Source organism: Osmerus mordax, chromosome 3, assembly GCF_038355195.1.
Source record: "Osmerus mordax isolate fOsmMor3 chromosome 3, fOsmMor3.pri, whole genome shotgun sequence".
Taxonomy (NCBI): domain Eukaryota; kingdom Metazoa; phylum Chordata; class Actinopteri; order Osmeriformes; family Osmeridae; genus Osmerus; species Osmerus mordax.
Window position 1 is genome coordinate 17,042,766 of NC_090052.1, and position 24,580 is coordinate 17,067,345.

The 24,580-nt window shown below is 49.5% G+C and overlaps 2 protein-coding genes across 2 annotated transcripts in view; both read left to right on the forward strand.

Annotated features, from left to right (window-relative positions):
* Window positions 1-17,050, forward strand: part of kcnt2b (potassium sodium-activated channel subfamily T member 2b) — a 28,064-nt gene extending 11,014 nt beyond the window's left edge. The window contains 29 exon segments of the mRNA XM_067232564.1: window positions 625-673; window positions 977-1,036; window positions 1,561-1,635; window positions 1,870-1,953; window positions 2,256-2,350; window positions 3,377-3,557; window positions 4,674-4,838; window positions 5,176-5,312; window positions 5,756-5,819; window positions 6,263-6,371; window positions 9,874-9,982; window positions 10,748-10,804; window positions 11,384-11,536; window positions 11,626-11,788; window positions 11,790-11,883; window positions 12,361-12,685; window positions 12,818-12,923; window positions 13,215-13,387; window positions 13,759-13,830; window positions 14,465-14,599; window positions 14,846-14,957; window positions 15,121-15,222; window positions 15,468-15,551; window positions 15,733-15,861; window positions 16,087-16,158; window positions 16,160-16,270; window positions 16,272-16,431; window positions 16,720-16,804; window positions 16,933-17,050. Of these exon segments, the coding sequence (XP_067088665.1) occupies window positions 625-673; window positions 977-1,036; window positions 1,561-1,635; window positions 1,870-1,953; window positions 2,256-2,350; window positions 3,377-3,557; window positions 4,674-4,838; window positions 5,176-5,312; window positions 5,756-5,819; window positions 6,263-6,371; window positions 9,874-9,982; window positions 10,748-10,804; window positions 11,384-11,536; window positions 11,626-11,788; window positions 11,790-11,883; window positions 12,361-12,685; window positions 12,818-12,923; window positions 13,215-13,387; window positions 13,759-13,830; window positions 14,465-14,599; window positions 14,846-14,957; window positions 15,121-15,222; window positions 15,468-15,551; window positions 15,733-15,861; window positions 16,087-16,158; window positions 16,160-16,270; window positions 16,272-16,431; window positions 16,720-16,804; window positions 16,933-17,050 (3,379 nt within the window).
* Window positions 17,051-19,821: 2,771 nt separating this feature from the next.
* On the forward strand, window positions 19,822-24,330 carry LOC136940421 (C-signal-like). Its single transcript, XM_067232565.1, has 6 exons — window positions 19,822-19,968; window positions 20,720-20,774; window positions 21,125-21,312; window positions 21,471-21,632; window positions 21,958-22,068; window positions 24,154-24,330. The coding sequence occupies exons 1-6, from the start codon at window positions 19,822-19,824 to the stop codon at window positions 24,265-24,267; spliced, it is 777 nt and encodes a 258-aa protein (XP_067088666.1). The 3' UTR covers window positions 24,268-24,330.
* Window positions 24,331-24,580: the final 250 nt, after the last annotated feature.

Genomic DNA, 24,580 nt, shown 5'->3' on the forward strand with positions numbered 1-24,580 from the left:
GCTCAGCGTGATAAAGTGGTCTGAAATCCTTATATTGAACCTCACCATGTCACATGAGTGAATCACAGTGCCAGTATGGATTACATGCCAACATTATGCACATAAGTAGTGGCCACACAGCCTAATCAGAAGTATGGTGGAGTGATGCGGGCCTATAGCAGGCCTCTGCCAGGCCTGGGATACACCCAGACCTATTGATCTAGTTGGTGGCGGGTGACACTGTGGAGGCTCCAGCTCCAAATGAATAAGGAACATGACAGAATAGGCTCAATAAAGCTTCCTGCTCCAGGCAGAAGACTCTAAGGAGCAAACCAGAGAACAGGCGATGGCTGCTCAGGCAGCCATGATAGGTTCCAGCATACATTCGTAAAGGGCTCTGCCTCACACAAAAAAACATTAATGTTTCTGCAAAAATGGCTTTTTCCTCTGTTGTGTAATATTGTTTTTGTTGGTATGATTTTCTTCAAGTGGTCACTTGGTAATTCAGGGAACCTCTGCCTGGACAATATTATGAGATGTTATTTGAATGATTATGATTATTTGCTTGCATTTGTATTGATGTCTTTCATTTTCCAAAATGTTGTTTCTCTCTATTTCTTTTTTCTCTCTATCGACGTTCGTCAGGACCCTTATAATCTGGGTGGAGAGGCCGCTGCCTCTATGGGCTCTACAGGTCAGACTGCTGTGGTTTCTCACTTAAACACACATACAGACACACACACTAATACACACAATAGCCAGCTCTCTCTCAAACACAAATACACACAATATCCATCTCTCTCTCACACACACACAAACAGAGACATCTTCAGTTCTTGCTGACACTTTGGTTTATGACATCACTTGCTTAAGACACCCAGTGGTTCTCTCTCTCTCTCTCTCTCTCTCTCTCTCTCTCTCTCTCTCTCTCTCTGTCTCTCTCTCTCTCCCTCTCTCTCTTCCTCCCTCTTTATATGTCTCTCCTCTATTTCTCCAGGTGCTCGTGGCTTTCATCAGTTTCTCTGAGACCATGTTGCTGGTGTATCTCAGCTACAAGGTGAGACCCTGTGCTCCTTCATGGACTCCAGACATCCTCACACAATGCCTCCTCATCAGTGCATACACTGGTGTTTGTTTGCACAGGGGCATCCTCTATCCGTGGAACGTTCTGCCTTCAAGCCAAAATGTTCCCTTTTAGAGGACCAGCGAGAGGGTTGCCCAGCCATTAATGCCAGTTAAGAGCCGGCCTTGCTATTCTGCCAGGGGTTGAAGGTGCTAGTGAAGGCCTAATGTCTTGATCCCATTAATTTGTCGGCACATACACAATGTCTGTCTGCCCACACTACCCAGACTTATGTCAGCTATAGACAGGCAGCAGCCACATAAAAACGGATTGTTCTGACATCTTAATTGACCAGGGAGCTTAGTATAGGGTGAGTAATGTGACTCGCGGACTAACCCTGGTCCGCCTCTCTTTTCAACTGTGTAAATGGGGCAGTGTCTCCCGCAAATCCACAGTTGATCTGGTAATCCCCAAGGTCGCCATGACGCGTCGGTTCCCTGTGTGCTTGTTGTTTCCAGGGCAACGTTTGGGAGCAAGTGTTGCGTGTTCCCTTCATTCTGGAGATGATCAGCGCGGTTCCCTTCGTGATCACTGTGAGTGGCGCCTCGCCTAATTAAACAGGAAGTGCACATGCTGTCTGTGGGCTTTTCGTCTGCTCTGGGCTGAGCAAAGTTTTGAATCCCCACTGGCATACGAATCACATGTTCCACTTGTTGCCTTTCTGTGCCAACGGTGTGGTTGTGTACACCCCCCCCCCCCCCCCCCCCCCCCGCCATATTAAATACATACAGGATATGTCTCTCTGTCTCTCTCTCTCTCCTCATCAGGTGATTTTGCCCTCCGTTAGAAACCTCTTCATCCCGGTGTTTCTAAACTGCTGGTTGGCCAAACACGCCTTGGAGAACATGATCGTGAGTACGGACATGTACACCGTTCCTCTCACCATGTTATCTCTGGTTTTCTCTCTTCAGAAGGTGTCATAGGAAGGTGTGTATATCTCTGTTGTTCTCACAGCTCTGTGTGCACCTGTCTGTTAATCTGTATGGATCTTTAATTACAGTTCTCTCTCTCTCTCACTGTATCGTCACCCGTGTCTGCTTCTGTTCTTATGTACTACAACACGTCGATCGTCATCAAGCAGAATTGTCTCGAATCCGAACACAGCACCTTTTACCTGTCTAATTTCCGTGACCTATCATCTTTTTCCTCTCAGAACGATTTGCACCGGGCAATTCAGCGGACCCACTCTGCCATGTTTAACCAGGTCCTCATTCTCATCAGCACTCTGGTTTGCCTCATGTTCACCTGGTGAGTTCCAGCAATCACAGCCATTTTGCAAGGGAGGGGGGGGGGGGGATGCAGAGGGAGGGACAGGAGAAATGTTTGGCCACCGAAGAGACAGCGGACAACAATGGAAGAGAGTGAAAGTAAGGAATTTGTGAGAGACAACATGCTGACAAAATACTGAGTCGAAAAACCCTTATTGTACAATTAGTGGCCTGAGCTACGGAAGATAAGCTGTCACAGAAACAAAGGCTGGGGTTATTTTACAGTGTGTGAGCCAGGTGTCAGGTGTAGAGTCGATGAGGTGTTACTGGGTACTTGGTAGCATCTCTGCCTGCTGCTTAAAGCGGGCTAATGGGCAACAGGAGGTCTTAGAGGGGGAAAAGCGGCTTCAATGAGGCCATCTGACCTTTTCAGTACTGACAGCTGAATGTTGACTCAACTGTCCCTTCAACACTGGGTAAACATGCACGCACACACACACACATACAAGCACACACAGTCTCTCCGACATGCACAGGCAAACCCACTCACAGGTCCGCGTGTGCAAACGCACGCGCGCGCGCGCACTGTAAGCCAACTGTCATCAAACACTTCAAACCTTTCACACCTAAAGCTCACACACTCCACTGCGCATCTCCCTCTGTTCATGCTAATTTGCGCTGACTTTCTCTCTCTCTCTCTCTCTCTCTCTCTCTCTCTCTCTCTCTCTCTCTCTCTCTCTCTCTCTCTCTCTCTCTCTCTCTCTCTCTCTCTCTCTCTCTCTCTCCCTCTCTCTCTCTTTCTCTCCCTCTCTCTCCCGTCCCTTCCCCCTTTCCTCCAACTGTTCCTGTTCCACTCCTCTATCCGTCTACTTCTTCTCCTCCTCCACCCTCTCTTCCCTCTGTTCCCTATCTGTCTCCATCCCCCCCTCTCATCCACCCCTTTCATTTCTCCCCTCCCCCCTCCTCTTCCTCCTCTCCTTCCATGCCGCCTCTCATCCACTCGTGCCCTACTCTCCCTCTCTCCTCTCCTCGTCTCCCCTCCTCCCTGCCCCTCCTCCTCCCACAGTATCTGTGGGATCCAGCATCTGGAGCGCGCGGGGAACAACCTGACCCTGTTTGACTCTCTGTACTTCTGCGTGGTCACCTTCTCCACGGTGGGCTTCGGAGACGTCACCCCACAGATCTGGCCTTCACAGCTGCTGGTGGTCATCATGATCTTCGTGGCCCTCATCGTGCTTCCCATCCAGGTTCGAATCTAATGGGCCGCCTCGATGTGACCTCAACGCGGGCGCCGCTTCTCTGCACGGGCGACTCTCTCCACTCCGCTGACAACACGTAGCGACAGGGACACGTGCGCACTCGCACCCGCAGCCCCAAACGCCGTCGTGTGTCTGTGTCAGTGGGCTTTGTGACAAGACGCCGCGTTGCGTGTTATCTTTTCGGAAATGAGTGTCATCGCTCCTCTCCCCCCAGATCCCACTGCTGACATTCCCTGGTGTCCTAGAGAGACCCCTGAGGGGCAGAGCAGGGGGGGCAGACCTCATCGCACATCACACCGCATTCACACCACCGACCGTGTTACTGAAGTCACAGGTCTTTTTTAATGCGTGTTGAGTGTTTGAGGGACTGCCTTGCTGCAAAGGGGGGAGATTGGGGGGGGGGGGGGGGGGGGGGGGGGGGGGGATAGCGTGTCCACGCAGGACAGAAAAATGGCACACCGAGCCATGTCGCCCACCCGCACCGCCTTCCTGTCTTTCATCCATAAATACCCCCTGACATTTACCGGCTACCCCCCTCCCCCCACCGCCCCCGCCCCTTACCCTCTCCCCCCCCCCCCCCCTCAAACCCTCGACCCCCCTGTGTGTGTGTGGGTCTCAGGCCTGTCATGGAGAGCCGGCAGTCTGCCCGTCCGTCTGCCTGCCGCGTTGCCTGGGACCCCCTGGAGCACACAGCCCTTCTACCCCACTTTAACTCTCTGTCGCTACTGTACCTCCCGCCCTCCCCCCTTGCACGCTGCTCTCCATCGCTGGCCGTGCTGTGTCTGCAGCCCTACACAGATGTCTGGCCGTCTCCCTCATCCGACACACGACACGCACTCCTCCCCCCGGCCGGCTCTCCGTTCCAACCCGGCCACGCTGTGCAGCCTAGCCCGCCGTCGCCGGCCTCGTCAATCACATCGCCGCTTACCTTCCCACTCCCACACCTCTCCTGCCTCTCATGCCCCCCCCCCCCCCCCGCCCCGCCCCCCCCCCCCCCCACCGCCCCGGCCTCCGAAGTCCCACATGTCCCCTCCCTCCCATTCCCGCCTCACGTAATCACATTCTCTTTTCAATTGGCTGGATTTCCCCCCGTCTCGTGTGTAGTTTGAACAGCTGGCCTTCCTGTGGATGGAGAGACAGAAGTCTGGCGGGAACTACAGCCGCTACCGGGCGCAGACGGAGAAGCATGTGGTGCTGTGTGTCAGCTGCCTTAAGATCGACCTCCTCATGGACTTCCTCAACGAGTTCTTCGCTCATCCCAGGCTGCAGGTCTCTTCTAATCACATGAAATAGGACACGTGTGTGTGTGTCTGTGTATGTGTTTTTGATGTCTCTCTAATCCTCTCCAGGAGCAGAACCAGCTGAGGTGAAAACATGGGATTAAGTCAGTATTTGCAAAGATCAAACACACAGCGCTTATTTCAGGAGGAACAGATGCCGGAGTGTGTGTCTCTACTAACTGAGCCCCTGGCTGAGAGGAAGACTGGATGTGCGTGTGTGTGTGTGTCTGTCTGTGTGTGTGTGCGCGCGCGTGTGTGTCTGTGTGTGGCGGTTAATATTCATGTAACTAACCAAGTGTGGTGGCACTTTGGGAATGTGTGCTTAGGACTACTATGTGGTGATCCTGTGCCCAGCGGAGATGGATGTCCAGGTGCGGAGGGTCCTTCATGTCCCCCTGTGGGCCCAGAGGGTCATCTACCTGCAGGGGTCGGCCCTCAAGGACCAGGACCTCATGAGGGCCAAGTGAGTCAACCAACTTCCCCAAAGACCCAGACAACAACCAACCAAGTCATTGTTCTGAATGAGTTCTAGATTGATCGGGCTTTTCCTCAAGCATCCCATAATAACAATAACAACGAAACAAGCTGCATACACTGGAATTGCCCGACACAATAGAGGACCCGAGGAGAACGTACGTCGTGTCCCCGGCTCTGCCGCACACATCTCGGCGCCGAACGGCGTGGGCTCGAATGACACGTTTATTGTTCGATCGTTCTTGCTTCTCCTCTGTTCTCGCTCAATAATCTCCCCCCTCCCTCCCCTCCTCCTCCTCCTCTTCTCTCTCCTCCCCTCGTTTCTCCTCCCCGTTCTCCCTCTCCCCCCCCCCCCCCCCCCCCTCCCCGTCGCCGTCTGTACGGCCCTGTGCCCCCCGGCTCGGCCCGCCCCGCTCTGCTAACGGGCCGCAGGATGGACGACGCCGAGGCATGCTTTATCCTCAGTAACCGCTTCGAGGTGGATCGCTTTGCCGCTGTATGTTCCTCAACCATTTTCTATTTACTTCGATACGCTAGCTGTCATGGTTCCCCCCCCTCCTCCCCCCCCCCCCCTCCACCCTCCCCTATTTCACCTCACTCAGAATCCATCTGTGCTTTTTTCCCCCTCCCGTTGTCCGTGCCCACACGACCACATCTTAAGACCGTTTTTTGCAGTAGTAAAAAAAAAAAAAAAAAAAGAATGGCTCGTTTCGGAGGGCCGGTGCCTTTGTTCCCTTTCTTCCTCGACCGTCGTGTGGTTGTTAACGCACCTACTTGCTTGCACCTGTGGAGCATGTCAGCATGTCCCCCCATCCAGAAACAGATGTGGGCTAACGTCGGCTGACGGGGCCTATTAGACGGGCTCCAAGGATGAGCTCACGTCTAACCTCCCGCTCCTAACGATAAGAAGCTCTCTCTCTCTTTCTCTTCTTCCCCCAGGACCACCAGACCATTCTGAGAGCCTGGGCGGTGAAGGACTTTGCCCCAAACTGCCCCTTATACGTCCAGATCCTCAAGCCTGAGAACAAGTTCCACGTCAAGTTCGCAGGTCAGGGCAGTTAGCTGTGGAAATCCCTGGGTGGGCAGGCATTAACATGCGGCAGGGAAACATGCCTGTCTGCCTGCCTGCCTGTTTGTAGTTTAGTATAGTTTGTGTGTGGGTGTATGTGTGTGTGTGTATGTGAGTGTGTTTGTCAGTGTGTGGGTAGCGTGGGCAGTCTGTCATATGTATCATCCTCTTGTTGTTTTCCACCTGAGCTTGTTGTCTGATTTACAACAAGCTTCCAAATGCCTTCAACCTCCGTTCAGTCCTATCAGATACAGACACTCACCCCATAAATTCCCCTTCTCTACTCTGCCTCGACTGTGCTGTGATGGACAGATTGCGTTGGCAGTATCCCCACAAGGGGTGTCTGTGAGTATGCACATTGCCTTCTGGGAAAAAAAGCTTATCTTCCAGTCGCCAGCCTACCAACAGAAAGCTCCAATAGAGAAGCACTTGTTAGGAGGAGGAGGAAGAGAGAAAGATGAGGAGGCCAACACCACTCTCACTCCTGCTGTTTCTCCTTCCTTCCTTCCCCCTCCCTCCCTCCCTCCCCTACCTCCATCCTTCCCTTCCTCTCTATTTCTCGCTCTCTTGCTCTCTCTCTCTTTGTCTCACTTCTCTGACTACAGCCCTGGGAACTCAATTCTAGCTTCGCTCCTTCATCCCAGCTGTCTGAAATCACTGAACTAGCGGTTACCTTCGCTAGTTACGGAAAAGCCAGTTTCTCCGATTCCTCCCTCAGCAGTGTGCCTCAGACAAGGTATCATACAGGCAGACAACCAGTCATCCGTTGGCCCAACCTGCCATTTTTCCAGCCTGAATTCCATCTCTATAATTGGGTTTGCATGAGTTCAGGTTGAGGCATTAGAGGGGAGATGATGAAATAGCATGCAGCTATCTAATCTTGTCTCCCTGCCTATCTGCTCCATCTCTCTGCCTATCTGAATGGCTGTGTTGGGGTGAGGGGGTAGGAGTGGAGTGGCTGTCCTGGCTGGTGCTGTGTGTGTGTGTGTGTGGGGGGTGGGGGGGGCTTTGGGGGGGGGATGGTGCAATGTGTACAGGGATGCTTTGATGTGAAGAGGTGAGGCTTCATGTTTAGTACTGGGCAGTTACTACCAGGCATTTCGCATTCAATATCCTTACTTTATTTACAATACATGAATAGTTGATTGATGATGATTGAGAGTGCTACCCCTGGTGTCACTTTTAATGCAGGTCCACTTTCCTCCGAGAACCCCACGTTTATGTAAATCCCAAACAGCAAGAGACCTTCGCATGAATATAACGGGGCCTTTATTATTTAGCCTCCTTTCATCGGTCAAGCGGCCTCAGCGAGCCTGCTAGAGGACCAAATCAATATGCAATCACATGGGCTTTTAGAACTGTCTCCACGTTGTGACATCGCTCTGAATAGAGGCGCTAAGTGCCAGCGTGGGTGGCATTAATGAGATGGAGTGAAGACTTGATTTGATCCCCACAAATAGCTTAACAACGGCCTAATGTTCACTAGGAAGGATCATATCTGGCGGAAAAATCCTTTCTAAAAAGCAGATGTGAGCTGTCTGAAGACAGAGCAACTATCCTGACACAACACTGGCTTGTGGGTGCTAAACTAGGAAATAATGTAGCTGCTATTCTTTTAAGCAACAATAGTCTAGCTCTGTCCCTGGTTTTCTGTGGGGTGTGGTCACGTCAGTGGTCAATCGTTCCGAGCTACAGTCTCCTGCTCATGTTAGCTTTGGGTGGTCCACTTTATGGTCCGCAATTATAATCAGCTCAAATTGTTCGCCGCACACACAAACACGCAGAGGCTCAGCTGTATTGTGTGTGTGTACTCACACACACACACACACACGCATCGACACCCACACAAACGCAATGCATCACGCCTCATATGGGGAGACACAACATGCAGCCTTGAAAGGGAAGAAACACAGTATTGTTTTATCTGAGCTGTCACAGCAAACTCGGCTGATGCGGTCAGGTAATTGGTTGCAATTGGTTAATCGGAGACACTGGCACTGTAGATCTCAAGGAGAGAGGGCAGGGTGGAGGGGTGGCGGAGGGCAGGAGTGGGAGAGGAGGAGATGGGGGTAAATGGAGGGAAGACAAACGCTGAGAGTGGTAAAGAAAACCACGTTGGGAGAGAGAAGCTCATTAGGTGTGTGTCGGACATGCGTAAGGATTTGTGTGAGAGCACGTATGATGTACGGTTCATTTCACCGACGGCTCTCTGATGCCATCCGTGGTTATACTTCGAATCCACGTTTATTGTGTGTCCTTTCTAATTTCACTAGCTGGCGCTTTCTTCCAATATGTTTGTGCCAAATCAGCCTTTTTGAAGTAGTAAGGAGTTTTAATCGAGTTTGAATAGATTTTTGGAGTTTTAAAAGCAGTAGACTGCTTGGAGTATTCCTATTGACGCCAAACCTGAAAGCCTCGTAAAAAAAACCAAGCCTTGTGTATATTTTTCTACAGCTCGTTAGTCAACTGTGCAGCTTGACAACTGTCAATCCTTCTCTGACCCATCGCTTTACTGGGGCAATTCTATCATCCATTTCGAATGCAGAGAACACTGGGCTTTTAAAACACGAGCTTAAATTTGGAGAAAACGGTGTGGCCTTAATTTGTCTGTCTGCTTATGATTACAGATAATGTAATCAAGAGTTACACAGCAGGAGGAATGGCTTGTCCCTGGTCATCATTCCACAGGCTAATAAAACACTAATCGCTGTATTGGTTCTTGCTTGCAAAGAGACGCCAAGGGCAACAAGCTAAGGGGCAAGCTACGACCCGTTATCCGTGTTAGCTCAGTTTTGTGTCGCTTGGCTCCATCCCAGGATGAGTTGAATGTGTGGGGAAGTAGAAGGCTGTGTAATAAGCCCCTCCACCCAGGGTGTCCGAACACCCCAAGATGAAACACAGGCCAAAACAACAACCCAGAATAGACACCAGAAGGCTGAACAAAGTGAGTGAGGAGGATTAGAGGGTAAAAGTCAGCTGAGGCGAGAGCGCTGGTTGTTTCACTTTACACGTTGCCTTCTTGTTTGTTGTCAGGTTTCATGTAGTAAAAAAAAAAAAGGATAAAGGTGGGCTAGTTGCACTCACGAAAGGAGGAGCTGGGTGATTTTTGTTTTTGTCAGAGGTAATTGGTCAAATACATAAATGTGCGTTTGCAGGAGCTTGTGGGTCTAACTTAATCTTAGCCTCTGCACCACCAATTACGGAACCATTTAGGCTGCACCTACACTAATGAGGCTGCTTTGCTTACTGGCATAAATCCATTAGCCTCCTGCACACACGCACGCACACGCACACACACACACACACACACACATACACACACACTGTCTCCCTCTGTTCCACACGTACGAATACGAACAGACTCTCGTTCAGTCTGTCAGTCAGAAGTGACTTTACAGTATGCGGCAGGAGGTGAGGCAGAGGTTGTGTTTACCGTGGGACGTTTCCCCGCTCTGAGCTGAATGTTGTTTCCCGTGTGCAGATCATGTGGTGTGTGAAGAGGAGTTCAAGTACGCCATGCTGGCCCTGAACTGTGTGTGTCCAGCCACCTCCACCCTGATCACCCTCTTGATCCACTCCTCCAGAGGACAGTGAGTACTCTCTTTTATTTCCCTCCATTCCTCTCTCCCTCTCTCTCTCTCTCTCTCTTCTCTCTCTCTCTCTCTCTCTCTCTCTCTCTCTCTCTCTCTCTCTCTCTCTCTCTCTCTCTCTTCTCTCTCCCTCTCTCTATTTCTCTCTCTCTCTTTATGTCCGTCTCTCTCTCTGTCTCACTCTCTTTTCTCTCTCTTTCCCTCTCTTTCTCTCTATCTGATCTGCCAAAGACAGACCACTGAAGGCTGTGTATTGAATCTAGAGCCGGTTGATCCTAACTTACAGTAGACCTGTGGTGGCCCAGCTATAGAGTAGACCAGATATACACTATATTGCCGAAAGTATTCACTCAGCTATCCAAATCATTGAATTCAGGTGCACAAAGCAAGGGTCATAAAGACTGGGATGACCGAGTTTGGTGTGGTAGAACTTGACTGGCCTGCAGTCCTGACCTCAACCCGATAGAACACCTTTGGGATGAAGTAGGGCGGAGACTGCGTGCCAGGTCTTCGCGTCCAACATCTGTCTGACCTCACAAATGCACTTCTGGAAGAAGGGTCCAAATAAACACACTCCTAAACCTTGTGGAAAGCCTTCCTAGAAGAGTTGAAGTTATAGCTGCAAAGGGTGGGCCGACATCATGTTGAATCCTATGGTTTAAGAACGGGATGACACTCGCGTTCATATGCGTGTGAAGGCAGACGAGTGAAATCCTTTTGGCAATATAGTCGCAGTCTGCTGCCTCACCACGCCTCTCCTCTCAGAACAGTGCCCCCAGAGGCCTTCAAGCAACGTGCAAGAGTCTTCCAGCCCCTCATCAGGTCAGTCGGCGTGTCGCCACCCACCTTCCCTGCCCCGACCGCCCCCCCTCCCCTCCCCCCCTGCCAGAATGTGCCCCCTGATGTGTCATGACATCAACCCAGCATGGCACACTGTCCCTATGAACTGTGAATTTGGCACAGCGATTGTTTGTGCGATGCAATCCTTTTCTTTTCCACGGGGTGCCCGCCCACGCCGTCACACTCCCCCACACCGCTGTCCTTCAGTTCTCACTTCCAGACACTCGCCCCCTCGGCCTCCATGGAGGCTGTCCGCTTGAGCACGGCTTGTGTGTGAATGTGTTGCTCCGGTCGACCTAGCAGCGACTGAGCTGCAGGGTCGCCCTGCTCTTAAAGAGCTCTGTGCCCTTGCCTTAGTCAGTGGTCTCATGGTATCGATCCCGGCCTCTGACAGAGATGTAAACCATCGTTGCGTCAGCCTTGTGAGGAAATGTGTCTGATGTGCCGGCGATGCTGAGGTGATAGCTGTGTGCGCTGCGTTTCAAAGGTCAGCTTTGTCCGCTCATGACCAATCAATCAGCTCGCTCCCGTCTCCAATCAATGGCTTTGCTCCTGTCTCAGGGAGGGCGGAGCCTGCTCAGCTGACCAGTGGCAGCGCACGTACCGCCGCTGCTCAGCCAATGAGGTGCATCACATCCGCCTGGAGGAGAGCAAATTTTTCGGAGAGTACCAGGGGAAGAGTTTCACGTTTGCCTCCTTTCATGCGCATAAGAAGTAGGTTACACGCACACACACACGCACACAGACACACACACCAAAATAAACCGACCAACACACTTTGCCCTCTGGCCCTCTCTCGGCAGATACGGCGTGTGTCTGATCGGCGTGCGCAGGCTCGACACCACCAACATCCTCCTCAACCCCGGCCCCTGTCACATCATGGGGGGCTCCGACACCTGCTTCTACATCAACATTTCCAAGGAGGAGAACTCTGCCTTCGTCAGAGGCCAGAGGGAGCCCTCCAGGGGGGGGGCCAGGGGGCAGCAGCCGGGGCGGGGTCCCCCAGACCATCTACCATGGCCTCACTCGTCTGCCCGTCCACAGCATCATCGCTAGCATGGGTCAGTGAGTCACTGAGACAGCGACTTGTTCTTCTCCTCTCCTCTCACCCTGCCTCGGCGTCAATTCTCCAGCTTGTAGTGACGCAGAAAGATACTGATCTCTAAAAAAAATTGATTATACCATGAGCTGATCGCGATGCACAGTGGGAGGACTTCGAAAAGAGGGAGCTGTACAGGGAACAACATTTTCAATTGTATCTTATTGTTGGATTTATGGAAGAACTTGCCAAATGACTGAAATGTCAAATGAAAATGAATTTGTTGTTTGTAATTTGGTTTAACCATCACACCACCTGGTGGACACATTTAAAATCACTACCGTTTCGCACTTAAAATTAAATACTGTTATTTATTTCAAATCAGGGATTTCCCCTGTGGGACATGTACTTATAGTTCTTGTTTTATGGCAAATAATAGTGCATTGTATTATGGGGTTTACCAAATGTCTCATGAATATTTTGGTTGAACCTTCTGCAGGCACGGTGGCCATAGATCTGCAGGACTCCAGTGACAGTAGTCCTGAGGGTCAGGGTCCAGGGGGCATGGGCCTGGGCAGTGGGGGAGGGAGCAGGAGTGGCTCCAGGACGGAGTCAGGGGGTGCCAACACCTTGGCCATCCCAGCTATGGCAGACTCTGCGGAGGAGAGGCGTCACAGCATCGCCCCAGTCCTGGAGCTGGTGGACGGGGTCAACACGGCCACCTTCGACCTCCTGGGGGACCAGTCGGAGGACGAGGGGGGGGAGGAGGAGAAGGAGGAGAGCGACGGAGACGAGAGGTCCAACTGGTGGGGAGGACACTGCGAGTGAGTACAGACCACTGTCTGCTAGACAGGGTTTTGTCCTTCTGGAAACTATACAGTATGTTGCTTAGGTACTCTGAGTCATTTGGAGTAACTGTGTGTGTGTGTGTTTGTCTGTGTGTGTGTGTGTGGCAGGTGGGTGAAGGGGTACCCGCTGAACTCTCCCTACATTGGCAGTTCTCCTGCGCTCTGCCACCTACTACAGGAGAAGATGCCCTTCTGCTGCCTGCGGATGGACAAGGTGGGACCTCAGCCACCGTACACTCCACACACACACCCTTACACCCCACGCAGCCTCTCACCCACCCAACACTCCACACACACCCTTACACCCCACACAGCCTCTCACCCACCCAACACTCCACACACACCCTTACCCCCCACGCAGCCTCTCACCCACCCAACACTCCACACACACCCTTACCCCCCACGCAGCCTCTCACCCACCCAACACAGCACACACTCACACAGCCTTACACCCCATACAGCACACACACACACTGACTGATGACCCCCACCGCCTCTCCCCCAGGCCTGCCACCACATCCCATTTGAGGATGCGCGTTCCTACGGCTTTAAGAACAAGCTCATCATCGTGTCGGCCGAGAGTGCAGGGAACGGGCTATACAACTTCATAGTCCCACTGAGGGCCTACTACAGACCCAGGAAGGAACTCAACCCCATAGTGCTGCTGCTGGAAAGCATGTGAGTAACCCCCCCCCCCCACACACACACACACACACACACACATGCACGCACACACTTACACACAGACCGCCCAAAACAAGGTGTACCACATTACAGCAATAGAGGTGCTGTACACTGTGCATGACCGCACATGTGTCTGGTTCACAAACGTGAGTTGACAAATCGAGCCGGAATCCAATGAAGGGCCGATAAAAGGCTGAGTCATGCTGTAATATGTGTTCTGTTGCCCAAAGAGCTGGCAGCATCGTCCGGTGGAGCTGTGGTCTTTCTGCTAGGTCACGGTGGGGATCTGTCGCTTTGTTGTGACACGCATGAAATTCAGATGTTGAGAGGCAGGAAACGAGCCGTGTATGTTGTGATTGATCCAGACCAGAAGCGGACTTCCTGGAGGCCATCTGCTGGTTCCCCATGGTGTTCTACACGGTTGGATCCGTCGACAAGTAAGGCGGCTTCTAGCATTGCCTCTGATCCACTCGAGTTGTACTCTTGTGGCCCTCTTGCCTGTTTGTTCGTTTTCTCTCTGCGTTCCCGTGGTGCATGTTGATGGAGTTTCATTTGGAATCCCCCTTTCACCCTTTCTCCCTGCGCTATGCCATCGCTAACGCTCTCTGTTTCTCTTTCTGCGTCTCATTTTCCTTCTCTCTCTCTCTCTCTCTCTCTCTCTCACTCTCACTCTCACTCTCTCTCTCTCTCTCTCTCTCTCTCTCTCTCTCTCTCTCTGTGGAGTACATGCTGTTTCTCTGACCTTTGGACTCTCCGTGTCTGTCTTCTCTCCCTCTCTCTCTCTCTCTCTCTCTCTCTCTCTCTCTCTCCTCTCTCTCTCTCTCTCTCTCTCTCTCTCTCTCTCTCTCTCAATTCAGTTCAATGGGCTTTATTGGCATGAAAAAAAAACAAATGTTCATATTGCCAGAGCAACGGTGGAATTACAGAAATATTAATCGATATAAATCACAGCCTTATATATATTGATCCTACACTCACATACAGAGAGACGCGCACGGTTCAACATATGCATACGTGTAACAACACCACACAGGTGTACAGCTTTGTACAACTCTCTCTCTCGCTCTCTAGTCTGGACAGTTTGCTGCGGTGCGGCGTGACGTTTGCTGACACCATGGTGGTGGTGGACAAGGAGAGCTCCATGATCGCTGAGGAGGACTACATGGCTGACGCCAAGACCATCGTCAACGTCCAGACTCTCTTCAGGTGAGCCCGGCCCCCATTTCGCTCAACTCTCAGAGGGATGGGTCAACGTGTGTCTGTTTTAAATCTCTTCAACTCTCTTTCTTCATTCAATCTCGTTCTCTGTGTTCTCCATCTTTCTCTCTGCGCGTGTCTCTCTCTCTCTCTCTCTACTCGCTCTCTCTCGTCTTCTCTATGTCGAAACTCGCTCGGTCTCTCGTCCTCTCTATCTCTCTCACTCGTTCTCTTGGTCTCCCTCTCTCCTCCCAGACTGTTCCCAGCCCTCAGCATCATCACTGAGCTCACTCACCCTGCCAACATGCGCTTCATGCAGTTCAAGGTCAAAGACCACTACTCCCTGGCTCTCTCCAAGCTGGAGAAGGTATTCGTCTGACTTGGCCTGTGACCTGTCTGTTCTCTCCAGCTTGTGACTCTGCATCCAATTCGACCAAGAATTCTGCTCCCTCCTAACTTCCTCCACGTCTTCCATGTTTCTCTGTGTGTGTGTGTGTGTGTGTGTGTGTGTGTGAGTGTCTTCTCTGTAGAAGGAAAGAGAGAAAGGCTCCAATCTGGTCTTCATGTTCCGTCTGCCCTTCGCTGCAGGGAAGGTGTTCAGCGTCAGTATGCTGGACACACTGCTCTATCAGGTAACTCTGAGTCCGGCTACACATTCCAAACAAACCCATTCAGAGCAAATTCAATGGAGCGGTAGCAAATGTGGCGAAACCTTGAAGATGTTTGTCTGTGGATCACATTCATGACCTTTCCTTGTCTTTTGCGCACGCGTGCCTGCATGGGTGTGCATTCCTGTGTTTGCGTGCATGTGAACTCTTGTGTGTGTGTGCGTGTGTGTGTGTGTGTGTGTGTGTGGGGGGGGGGGGGTTCCTGCCAGTCTTTTGTGAAGGACTACATGATCTCCATCACCAGACTGTTACTAGGGCTGGACTCCATGCCTGGTTCCGGCTTCCTGTGTGCTGTAAGTAGGCTACCTCAGACCCTGCCAGATCCCTTGATTCACACGACACAAAATAGATCCATAGCCATGAGACCCAATGTGACCATTCCCCTTGTAGTCTATTGTATACTGATGCTGGTCAGACAGCAGTGTATCTGCCCAGAAATCAGGGTGACGAGGGCTGGTGTCTGGGTTCTGTTAGATGAAAATCACAGAGGAAGACCTGTGGATCCGCACCTACGGCAGACTCTACCAGAAGCTGTGCTCCTCCAATGGCGACATTCCCATTGGCATCTATCGCACTGAGGCCCACAAGCTTCCTGTCTCTGAGGTACCCCACCCGGGCCCAGCACTTTGCTTCCACACACAGTTTAGAAGCCTATCTCTAAATAAGTTCATTACAGTTTCAATTCAGCCTGTGGAACAACAGATCGATACGAGGAATCCAAGATTTGCAGTCACTCGCCGAATACCAATTCAATGATAAACAAACCAAAAATGTGTGTGTGTGTGTGGGGGGCGTGTGTGCATGTGTGTGTATATGTGTGGGTCTCAGTCCCAGGTGTCCATTACCGTGGAAGACTACGAGGACACACGGGAACCCAGAGAGCCCCTGCTATCCAGGACCGGGCCCCCATCGCAACTCCACCTCCTCCGAGCCCCCCTCCTCCTCCCACTCCTCGGACCACCCCCTGCTCAGGAGGAAGAGCATGCAGTGGGCGCGGAGGCTGAGCAGGAAGGGGGGGCCGTGGGCCCAGTGGCTCCAAGGGAGGCCCGGGGAGCGCGGCGGAGAGGATCAGCCAGCAGAGACTCACCCTGTTCAGACGCTCTGAGAGACAGGAGCTGAACGCTCTGGTCCGCACGCGCATGAAACACCTGGGCCTCTCGCCTTCCGGGTTTAGTGAGTATCTACTCGTGTTGTAGTATAGCTGGGTTGTAGTATAGCTGTGTTGTAGTATAGCTGGGTTGTAGTATAGCTGGGTTGTAGTATAGCTGGGTTTTACTATAGTTGTGTTGTAGTACAGCTGTACAGTAGCACAGTTGTGGAGCGGTTTAGCTGTGCTGTCGTGTAGCTGTGCTGTCGTACAGCTGTGGAGTAGCTGTGCTGTAGTGTAACTGTGTAGTCGCTGTGCTGTCGTATGACGGTCTTGTTGAATACTTGTGCTATACCGTGTTCTTCCTGTGTCAGATGGGATGTCAGACCAGGGCAACAGGTTATCCTACATTCTCATCAACCCCTCCCCCGACACCAGGCTGGAGCTGCGCGACGTAGTGTGAGTACAGGACGCTTGATCACATCGAAACCGGGCTACAATTCAATGCACGCATTCCTGTCACACAGGTGAACACTTATCTAGGCCCCATCTGAGTGTGCCTCCCTGTGTGTGGTCCCCCCCTCCAGATACCTGATCAGGCCCGACCCCCTGTCTTTGGTGCCCAGCCAGGGGAGCAGCCGGAAGGGCAACGCAGGGAGATCGGAGGGTCACAGGTTTGACACCCAGGACAGCACCCATCTGTAAAAGGGAAGAGACGATCGCATGAGCCCTGCCAGAGGAGGACATGAACCATGAAGCACATCACAGACAGGAAGAGACAAGAGAGGGAGAGAGGGAACGGGGGCCTACGACGAGAGAGATGACCGAGAGAGAGAGAGAGAGAGAGAGAGAGAGAGAGAGAGAGGGAGAGAGGGGAGAGAAAGAGAGACAGAGATGAAGAGAGAGAGAGAGAGAGAGAGAGAGAGAGAGAGAGAGAGAGAGAGAGAGAGAGAGAGAGAGACAGACACAGACAGACAGACAGACAGACACGGAGAGAGTCCAAAGGTCAGAGATACAGCATGTGCTCCACATCCTTTGCGAACTTTGTCACATTGAAGTCAGAGGACTTTGCATGGACCCTTTTGAACCACAGTTATGCACCGGTTTATGTTCATAGTGGAGCACAGGAGAGCCAGAAGTGCCCCATGTTTGTGTCTGTGTATGTGCATGTGATAATATGTATGTAGAGAGCCAGACACTGCCATTTTCTCTGGACAGCCAAAGGAACCCAAATGGATTTTGAGCGATACATTTATTTTCAGTGTCTCTTTATGTCGTAGTTCTTGTCGCACTGGGGGGGGCTTCTGTTACACTGTGTACCAAACAGGAAAAGCCTTCGGTTTTCAACACTTCTTTTTGTAGCTTTTCACTGTCTGCTGTATTGCTCAAACATTCAGCTCACCAGCACCAGAGGGATCCAAAGAGCAGCATGTTGCCATATAGAGAGTTAGCAGGCACCGAGCACTCATGGGTTTTCTATAATCGTGTTTTGAAGTGTGTGTGACAAACGGCGTAAGGGACTGTTTGTGAAGCGAGACACATTTCGTCGAGCGAAGCTTGTTCTGGTTTTCTTGCTTTCTGTGTATCTCAGTGAGGAGCTGTCGACAGGCAGAGCCCTTCTCTGTCTCCCTTAGTCACCATCCAGTGTGCCATGTCGTGTCACCAGCTTGCTGTGGTTGGCATGCATGTTGGAGGTTCATGCATGTATTGAGCAAGTACTTTGGCTGATCGAGCCTATGTGAATGTGTGTGAGAGACAGTGCACCCTAGTGGTCAGCATGCTGCCCTGCATCCTTGTACTGCAGTGGTGCCAGCACACCTACAGTACCATCAACCAGACGAAAATATGTAGATATGAATAAAGTCAGTCAATCTCATGTTTGTCTGTCTCACTATGGTTCTGACGCCAGTTGAATGTTTCCGCGTAACTGTTGACTTAACGTGCACATGGAAGTCGTGGATTCCTTCCTATGAATCAGAATCAGAATACAGTTTATTAGCCAAGTATTTTACACAACAAGGAATTTACTTTGGTGGCTTGGTGCATACAGTAAACATATAAGCATTCTCAAAGTGTGTGCAGTCTTTAAATATAAAAAGTATAAAATGTATTTTTTTTCTTTTCTTATTTACAACAAAATACTACAAAATACTAACAAAAACTGAACAGTATGCAATAAAATATAATATAAAGTAACGAGAGTGCATTTGGCTGTGAGTCAGAGGAACGTGTATCCCTCAATCACTTACAACTGCACTTCCTATCAATCCTGCTGTGTTGGCATCCGGTACAGCCAATCAAATTCGGCAGCAAAAACACCAAACAGGAAGTTGGTTCATAGGTCTGTTGTATCGTGGCCACAGCCCTCTGCCCTCTCCTTTTCCCACATTTGCATATCATCACATAACCCAATGTCCCCTTTACCTAAAGTAGATACAATACCCACATATCTCTGGTCTCCACACGGTCCTTTTCTTTCTGCTTTCGTCGACCATTCAATGACTCATACTGTGAGGGTGCCAAGACCTGCACTACTGAATCATTGACCTCATCCGGTACCTATTTCCACTCCGCACAAGCCACCTTGACCTCATTTGCACTATGTTGTCCTATTCTTCTTCTTATTATTATTATTATTATTTTTATATATATTCTATATTTTAAATTTTTTGGTTTTTAGAATTAGACTGTTGTACATTTCTACTTTTTTATATTTAAGATCTGTATATTTATTGTATGCACCTTCCTGCCACAGGAAATTCCGTGTTTGTATAAATTTACATGGCGAATAAACCAAATTCTGATTCTGATTCCAGATTCTGATTCATTTATGTGTGTGTGTGTGTGTGTGTGTTTTTTTGTGTGTGTGTGTGTGTGTATGTGTGCATCTGTATGTGATGATGTGTGTGTCCTACATGACTCACAGCACTCATATGCGATGGCTATGTGTTCGCTACACTAAAAGCTATCATCAAAAGGATTCTATCATTTCTCACTAAGACCCACTTTCTGTGCATTATTGACTCAATCTTCCTACTGCAAACATTCCATCTCCATGTAATGCGTCATTTGATTACTGATACGCACCTAGAACCTCACACACACATTTTTGTTGGTACAAAAACCTTTTCATTGCCAGTTAGACATCTTTATAGAGTCACTCATAACATGTAGACACAAGTGCCAAGTCACTGTGATTAGGCTGTCATGCCTCCCTTTCAGAGCGGGACCGTTGATACAGATGTCATGTCCTGTTAGTCAGCCTGTCACTTATATAAGCCTTGTGTACGTTTCACACAGATACACAGTTTCTCTGTTGCAGAGTGACTCAGCATCCATGACTTCTTGTTTTCCTTTGTGAAGTGTTTCCCAGGCCAACAACTCACTCAACCACTCAGGTCTTATAAATGGAGCCTCCAGCTCTTATTTATTCCACCCTCACATCGTCTTGACTGAGGCCGAAGTACACACTGAGAATGGCAGCAACTAAAGCCTGTAGCGTCCTGATCACAGGAGCAAACCGAGGCCTGGGTCTGGAGATGGTCAAACAGATGATGGAGGCTCCACAGCCTGTCCGCCAGTTGTTCGCCTGCTGCAGAGACCCAGAGGGTCCCAAAGCTGAGGTGAGAGGAGCCCTTCTATATTACATTTATTCATTTAGCAGACGCTTTTATCCAAAGCGACTTCCAAGAGAGAGCTTTACAAAGTGCATAGGTCACTGATCATAACAACAAGATAGCCAAAAAACATCGCGAGTAGCCAAAATATGAAGCACACATTGTGAACAACCAAAGTAAGTGCCAAAGGGAAGAACCATAAGAGCATGTAGTTAAACAAGTTACAATTAAACAACATGAACAGCTATAAGTGCAAGTGTACCTGTGGAAAAAAGCAACAGTAATAAAACAATATATCACAGCGAGAACAAAAATTTAAATCAGTTACCACTAACCACAAGAGCAACAAGTCTCTGAGCAAGAGTCATTGTGATCCTTGAGGAAACTAACATCGGGTCAAGCGAACCGTTCCTAAGTACCGTTGTACTCCCGGAACAAGTGCGTCTTGAGCCTTTTCTTGAAGGTGGAGAGACAGTCAGTGTCTCTGATGGAGGTGGGGAGTTGATTCCACCACTGGGGGGCCAGACAGGAGAAGAGCTTGTGTTGGGACCGGGCGGTCTTGAGCGGTGGGACCACCAGGCGGTTGTCTGAAGAAGACCTTAGGTGACGGGTGGGGGTGTAAGGCTGCAGGAGAGACTTGATGTAGACGGGTGCAGTCCCGTTCACTGCTCGGAAGGTCAATACCAGGGTCTTGAATCTGATACAGGCTCTTGTCCCCACAATCCCTGTGAGTAACCGTGGACCGTTTGTGTTGTAGAATCTCCGAAACCTGGCCAAGAAGCACCCTAAAATCATCACCGTCATTCGTCTAGGTAACCACTTATCTACTTACTCTCCCTTTTTCTCTCTCTCTCTATCCCTCTCTCTCTCTCTGATTAACCTAGCATGTGCTGTCATTTACATTTAGTCATTCAGCAGACGCTCTTATCCAGAGCGACTCACAGTAAGTACAGGGACATTCCCCCCGAGGCAAGTAGGGTGAAGTGCCTTGCCCAAGGACACAACGTCATTTGACACCAGGAATCGACCCAGCGACCTTCTGATTACTAGCCCGATTCTCTAACCGCTCAGCCACCTGACTCCACAAACTCCACATTTAGTGTAAGAGTCCCAATTGCCGCTTGTCAGTTTGTGAGTCCTGATGTTGCCCTATCCCCATCAGATGCCACGGACCCCTGCAGCATTAAGGAGTCTGCCCAGCGCGTGGGCTCCCTGCTGGGGAAGGAGGGGCTCAACATGCTGGTGAACAACGCGGGCGTCTTAGCCCATGGCACCATACAGACCACCAGCTCTGAAGACATGCAGTCTGCCTTCAACACAAACGTGATGGGCCCAATGAACATCATTAAGGTGAGCGGGTTCTAAAGAACCCACTTCTGATCCACAGTGGAGGCAATTCACTCCTTTGTACAGTTGCAATGACAATAAAAGGTATTGGTATTTGCAAACATCTGATTGATTGTTTATTTTTGGATCATTCTCATTGTTCATTTTCTGGCCCTCCTTAGGAGTTTCTGCCCTATCTACAGACAGCAGCCAAAGCCAGTGGGAAACCAGGGATGTCCTGCAGCAAGGCAGCTGTTATCAACATTTCCAGTGCGCTAGCATCCATGGCTTTGGTTGAAGCGTCATACTCATTCTTCCCCGCCGTGTCCTATCGTGTCAGCAAGGTGAGGTGAACTCTCTCTCCCTTTCCAGCGTCAACTAATCTTACCTCACCCGGCCTTCTCACAGCCATGACCATCCAGTCGATTCTATTGTCCTGCATCCTCTCCTCTTTGACACCCTCCCTCCTCTTTTCCTGTTCCCTCCTTCACACCCTCTACCTTTCTCTCTCTCTCTCTCTCTCTCTCTCTCTCTCTCTCTCTCTCTCTCTCTCTCTCTCTCTCTCTCTCTCTCTCTCTCTCTCTCTCTCTCTCTCTCTCTCTCTCTCTCTCTCTCTCTCTCTCTCTCTCTCTCTCTCTCTCTCTCTCTCTCTCTCTCTCTCTCTCTCAGGCAGGTTTGAACATGCTGACCATGTGTACAGTGGAAGAGTTCAAAAAGGATGAGATTCTGTTTGCTAACTTGCACCCCGGCTGGGTTCGCACTGACATGGGAGGAGAGGGGGTGAGTCTGACTGTTTCAACTGACCGCATCGTTGCGTGGGAGTATTACAGTTTTTCTCGATTGGTTACACACATTTTCTGAATGCATATCTCATACTCTCAGAACTCTACACACAAATCAAGAAAACACACACACAATGGGCAAAACCCCTCACTTCTCCTGCAAAATTAAACTTTACATTCAAAACAATGTTATTTCTTCTCAAAATGGTATTTTGTCTTCAAATGACACACACAACCCATCATATGAATCGACATTTATAAGAACCATTTGAACACTGATGTGCTCAATGTAAAACACTATCATCATAGTGATTTAGGCCTTTTTTTGTTCAGTGTGTTATAAAATATTGAGAATATTGTTTTTATACTCAGATCACAGAAATACACGGTAACAAATATATTTCACGTATTTTTCCCAGAAAAACAATGTAAGCAGTGTACATCCCAACCAACACAAAGTTGCACATACAGTGCTCTACATACAAAACAACATAATCATTTACTGTATAGTGTACACAGTTACATTATTATTATTTTTCTTTGTATTTGCCGCAATGTTATGGCGTTATTTTCTAGGACCATGTTCATGATTTCAGTTTTCTGTTCAGGAGACAGAAGATGTTCCCGACCACCTTGTGTTGGTAATCTTTCAGTTCTGCCAAACAAATAGTAAAATACTGTAAATACTGTGTAGGAATACAAAGTAGGAATACATTTCCCAAATACTTGAAACATACTTTATTTGTACAGTCCTACAGAACAGTCCACAGGCAATACTGTACTACTGTACTCATTGAGTACTGTATTGATATGCAGTAGGCCTACTGCAATTTTGTAGTGAGAGTAGATTTCTTACCTATTCTCATTTCGGAAAGTCCGGATGATGGATGCTACAGTGTACCTGCTCAAATTTGGCTGTACTCTTTGCCCAACCTCCTTCATTGTTAGACCATGGTTGACTACATGGTCAACCAAAGCGGCTCGGATCTCATCAGAGATTATGGTCCTTGGCCTTCCTCATCCTCGTCCTCCCCGTCCTCCTCCTCTTACTCTCACTCCTCTGCCTCCGTTTCCAATGTTGGCATCCATTGCTCAAAAACAGAAGAGGTCACTTGTTGCCCTTTTATGCTAAAGCTCTGATTGCTAATTGTAAAACTGTGTGACAGGTGTTTGTCCTTGCGATGAGTCAGAGTGCGTATTTGAATGGCAGTGTGTTCCTTGTGAAAACAAAAGATTTTCTTCATGAAAATTGTTCCAAATGCAGAGAATTGTGTGTAGTGTTTTGAAAAAAGTGTGTTTTAGAACTGCAATTTGAGTGTAAAGCAGGAATTGTGCTTGTAGTTTAGCAGAATTGGTTCATGGGGTTGGTGCATGAGTTACATGTTGTGGTCATTGTGTCTCAAGTACCAGTATTTGTGTGTAAACAATTGAGAAAAACTGTATTTAAGCAATCCACAAACGGACTGAGTTGTGGCAAGCAGCAAGGCTTTAATGGAAAGTGTTTAGACATGGAACTGCATCGACTCAAGGGAAGCTTTATTGACAACAGGCAGACTGAGTAGAATATCCAAAAGGGGGAGCCAGGTCAGAGGTATGGGTCGTACGGGAGCAGGGAGTTATCCAAGGCTGGACAGAGCAGGTACGGGGGGGACAGGCAAGGGTTGGTGTGGATGTCAATTCACTGCACCCACAGTCGATTATCACAACTTCTATAGATAGTCAATAAGGGAGAGTAGAGACAAGGTTGGGCAAAGACAGAGTCTGTACACCCGTTATACTGATGAATTTAGATTGATTCTAAATCCTCAGAATTGCAGGCTAAACACTGAAAAGACTTTCCAGGGAAGTATCAGGGCTTGAATGGTATAAAGACAGTGACAGAGTAAGGGAGGGGAACTTCTCAAGTGAATGGGGTGCAGGTCTGTGTGAGGGAGGGGCATTCCACATTCTGGTGACTGTGATGTGGGAACGGGAGCCTCAACTGTCACAGGAACACAAATGCTCGGAAATTCTTATCAAGGGACTCTTCTGTGCTGATCTGTTTCTGAGCTGACACCGTGTGGTGTGTGTTTATGACCACCAGGGGGAGATAGACGCACCAGAGAGTGTGGAAGGACTTCTGCGTGTGATGAAGTCCCTCACTGAGAAGCAGAATGGCACATTCATGGACTACAAAGGCAGCGTTTTGCCCTTTTAAATCCATTACTGCCCTCTTACTGATGTAGGCCCTAACTGTACACGTCAAGTAAATAAAAAGACAATGAAGAATCGTCATGTCCTGTTTTATTTATTTAGGTTTTGTATTAATTCAGACTTCTTCTAAGTAACCTACATGCTATTGCTATTGGTTGACAAAACTGCCTAGAATGGTTAGACACAATTTCATAATTTGAGCAAACACTGTATTTTATTTTGAGAATAAGTTGACACAGTAGCCTATATTTACTTAGCTGGATAATAAACTTTTAAATTAAGTCAACGGGCCTAGCTAGACAGTCGAACAGTATAAC

Excerpts from the sequence above, each read along its gene's own strand:
- LOC136940421 (XM_067232565.1), top strand. The coding sequence starts at position 19,822 with ATGGCAGCAACTAAAGCCTGTAGCGTCCTGATCACAGGAGCAAACCGA. Across the intron at positions 19,969-20,719 it reads CAGAGGGTCCCAAAGCTGAG|AATCTCCGAAACCTGGCCAA; the intron begins GTGAGAGGAGCC and ends TTTGTGTTGTAG. Across the intron at positions 20,775-21,124 it reads CATCACCGTCATTCGTCTAG|ATGCCACGGACCCCTGCAGC; the intron begins GTAACCACTTAT and ends TATCCCCATCAG.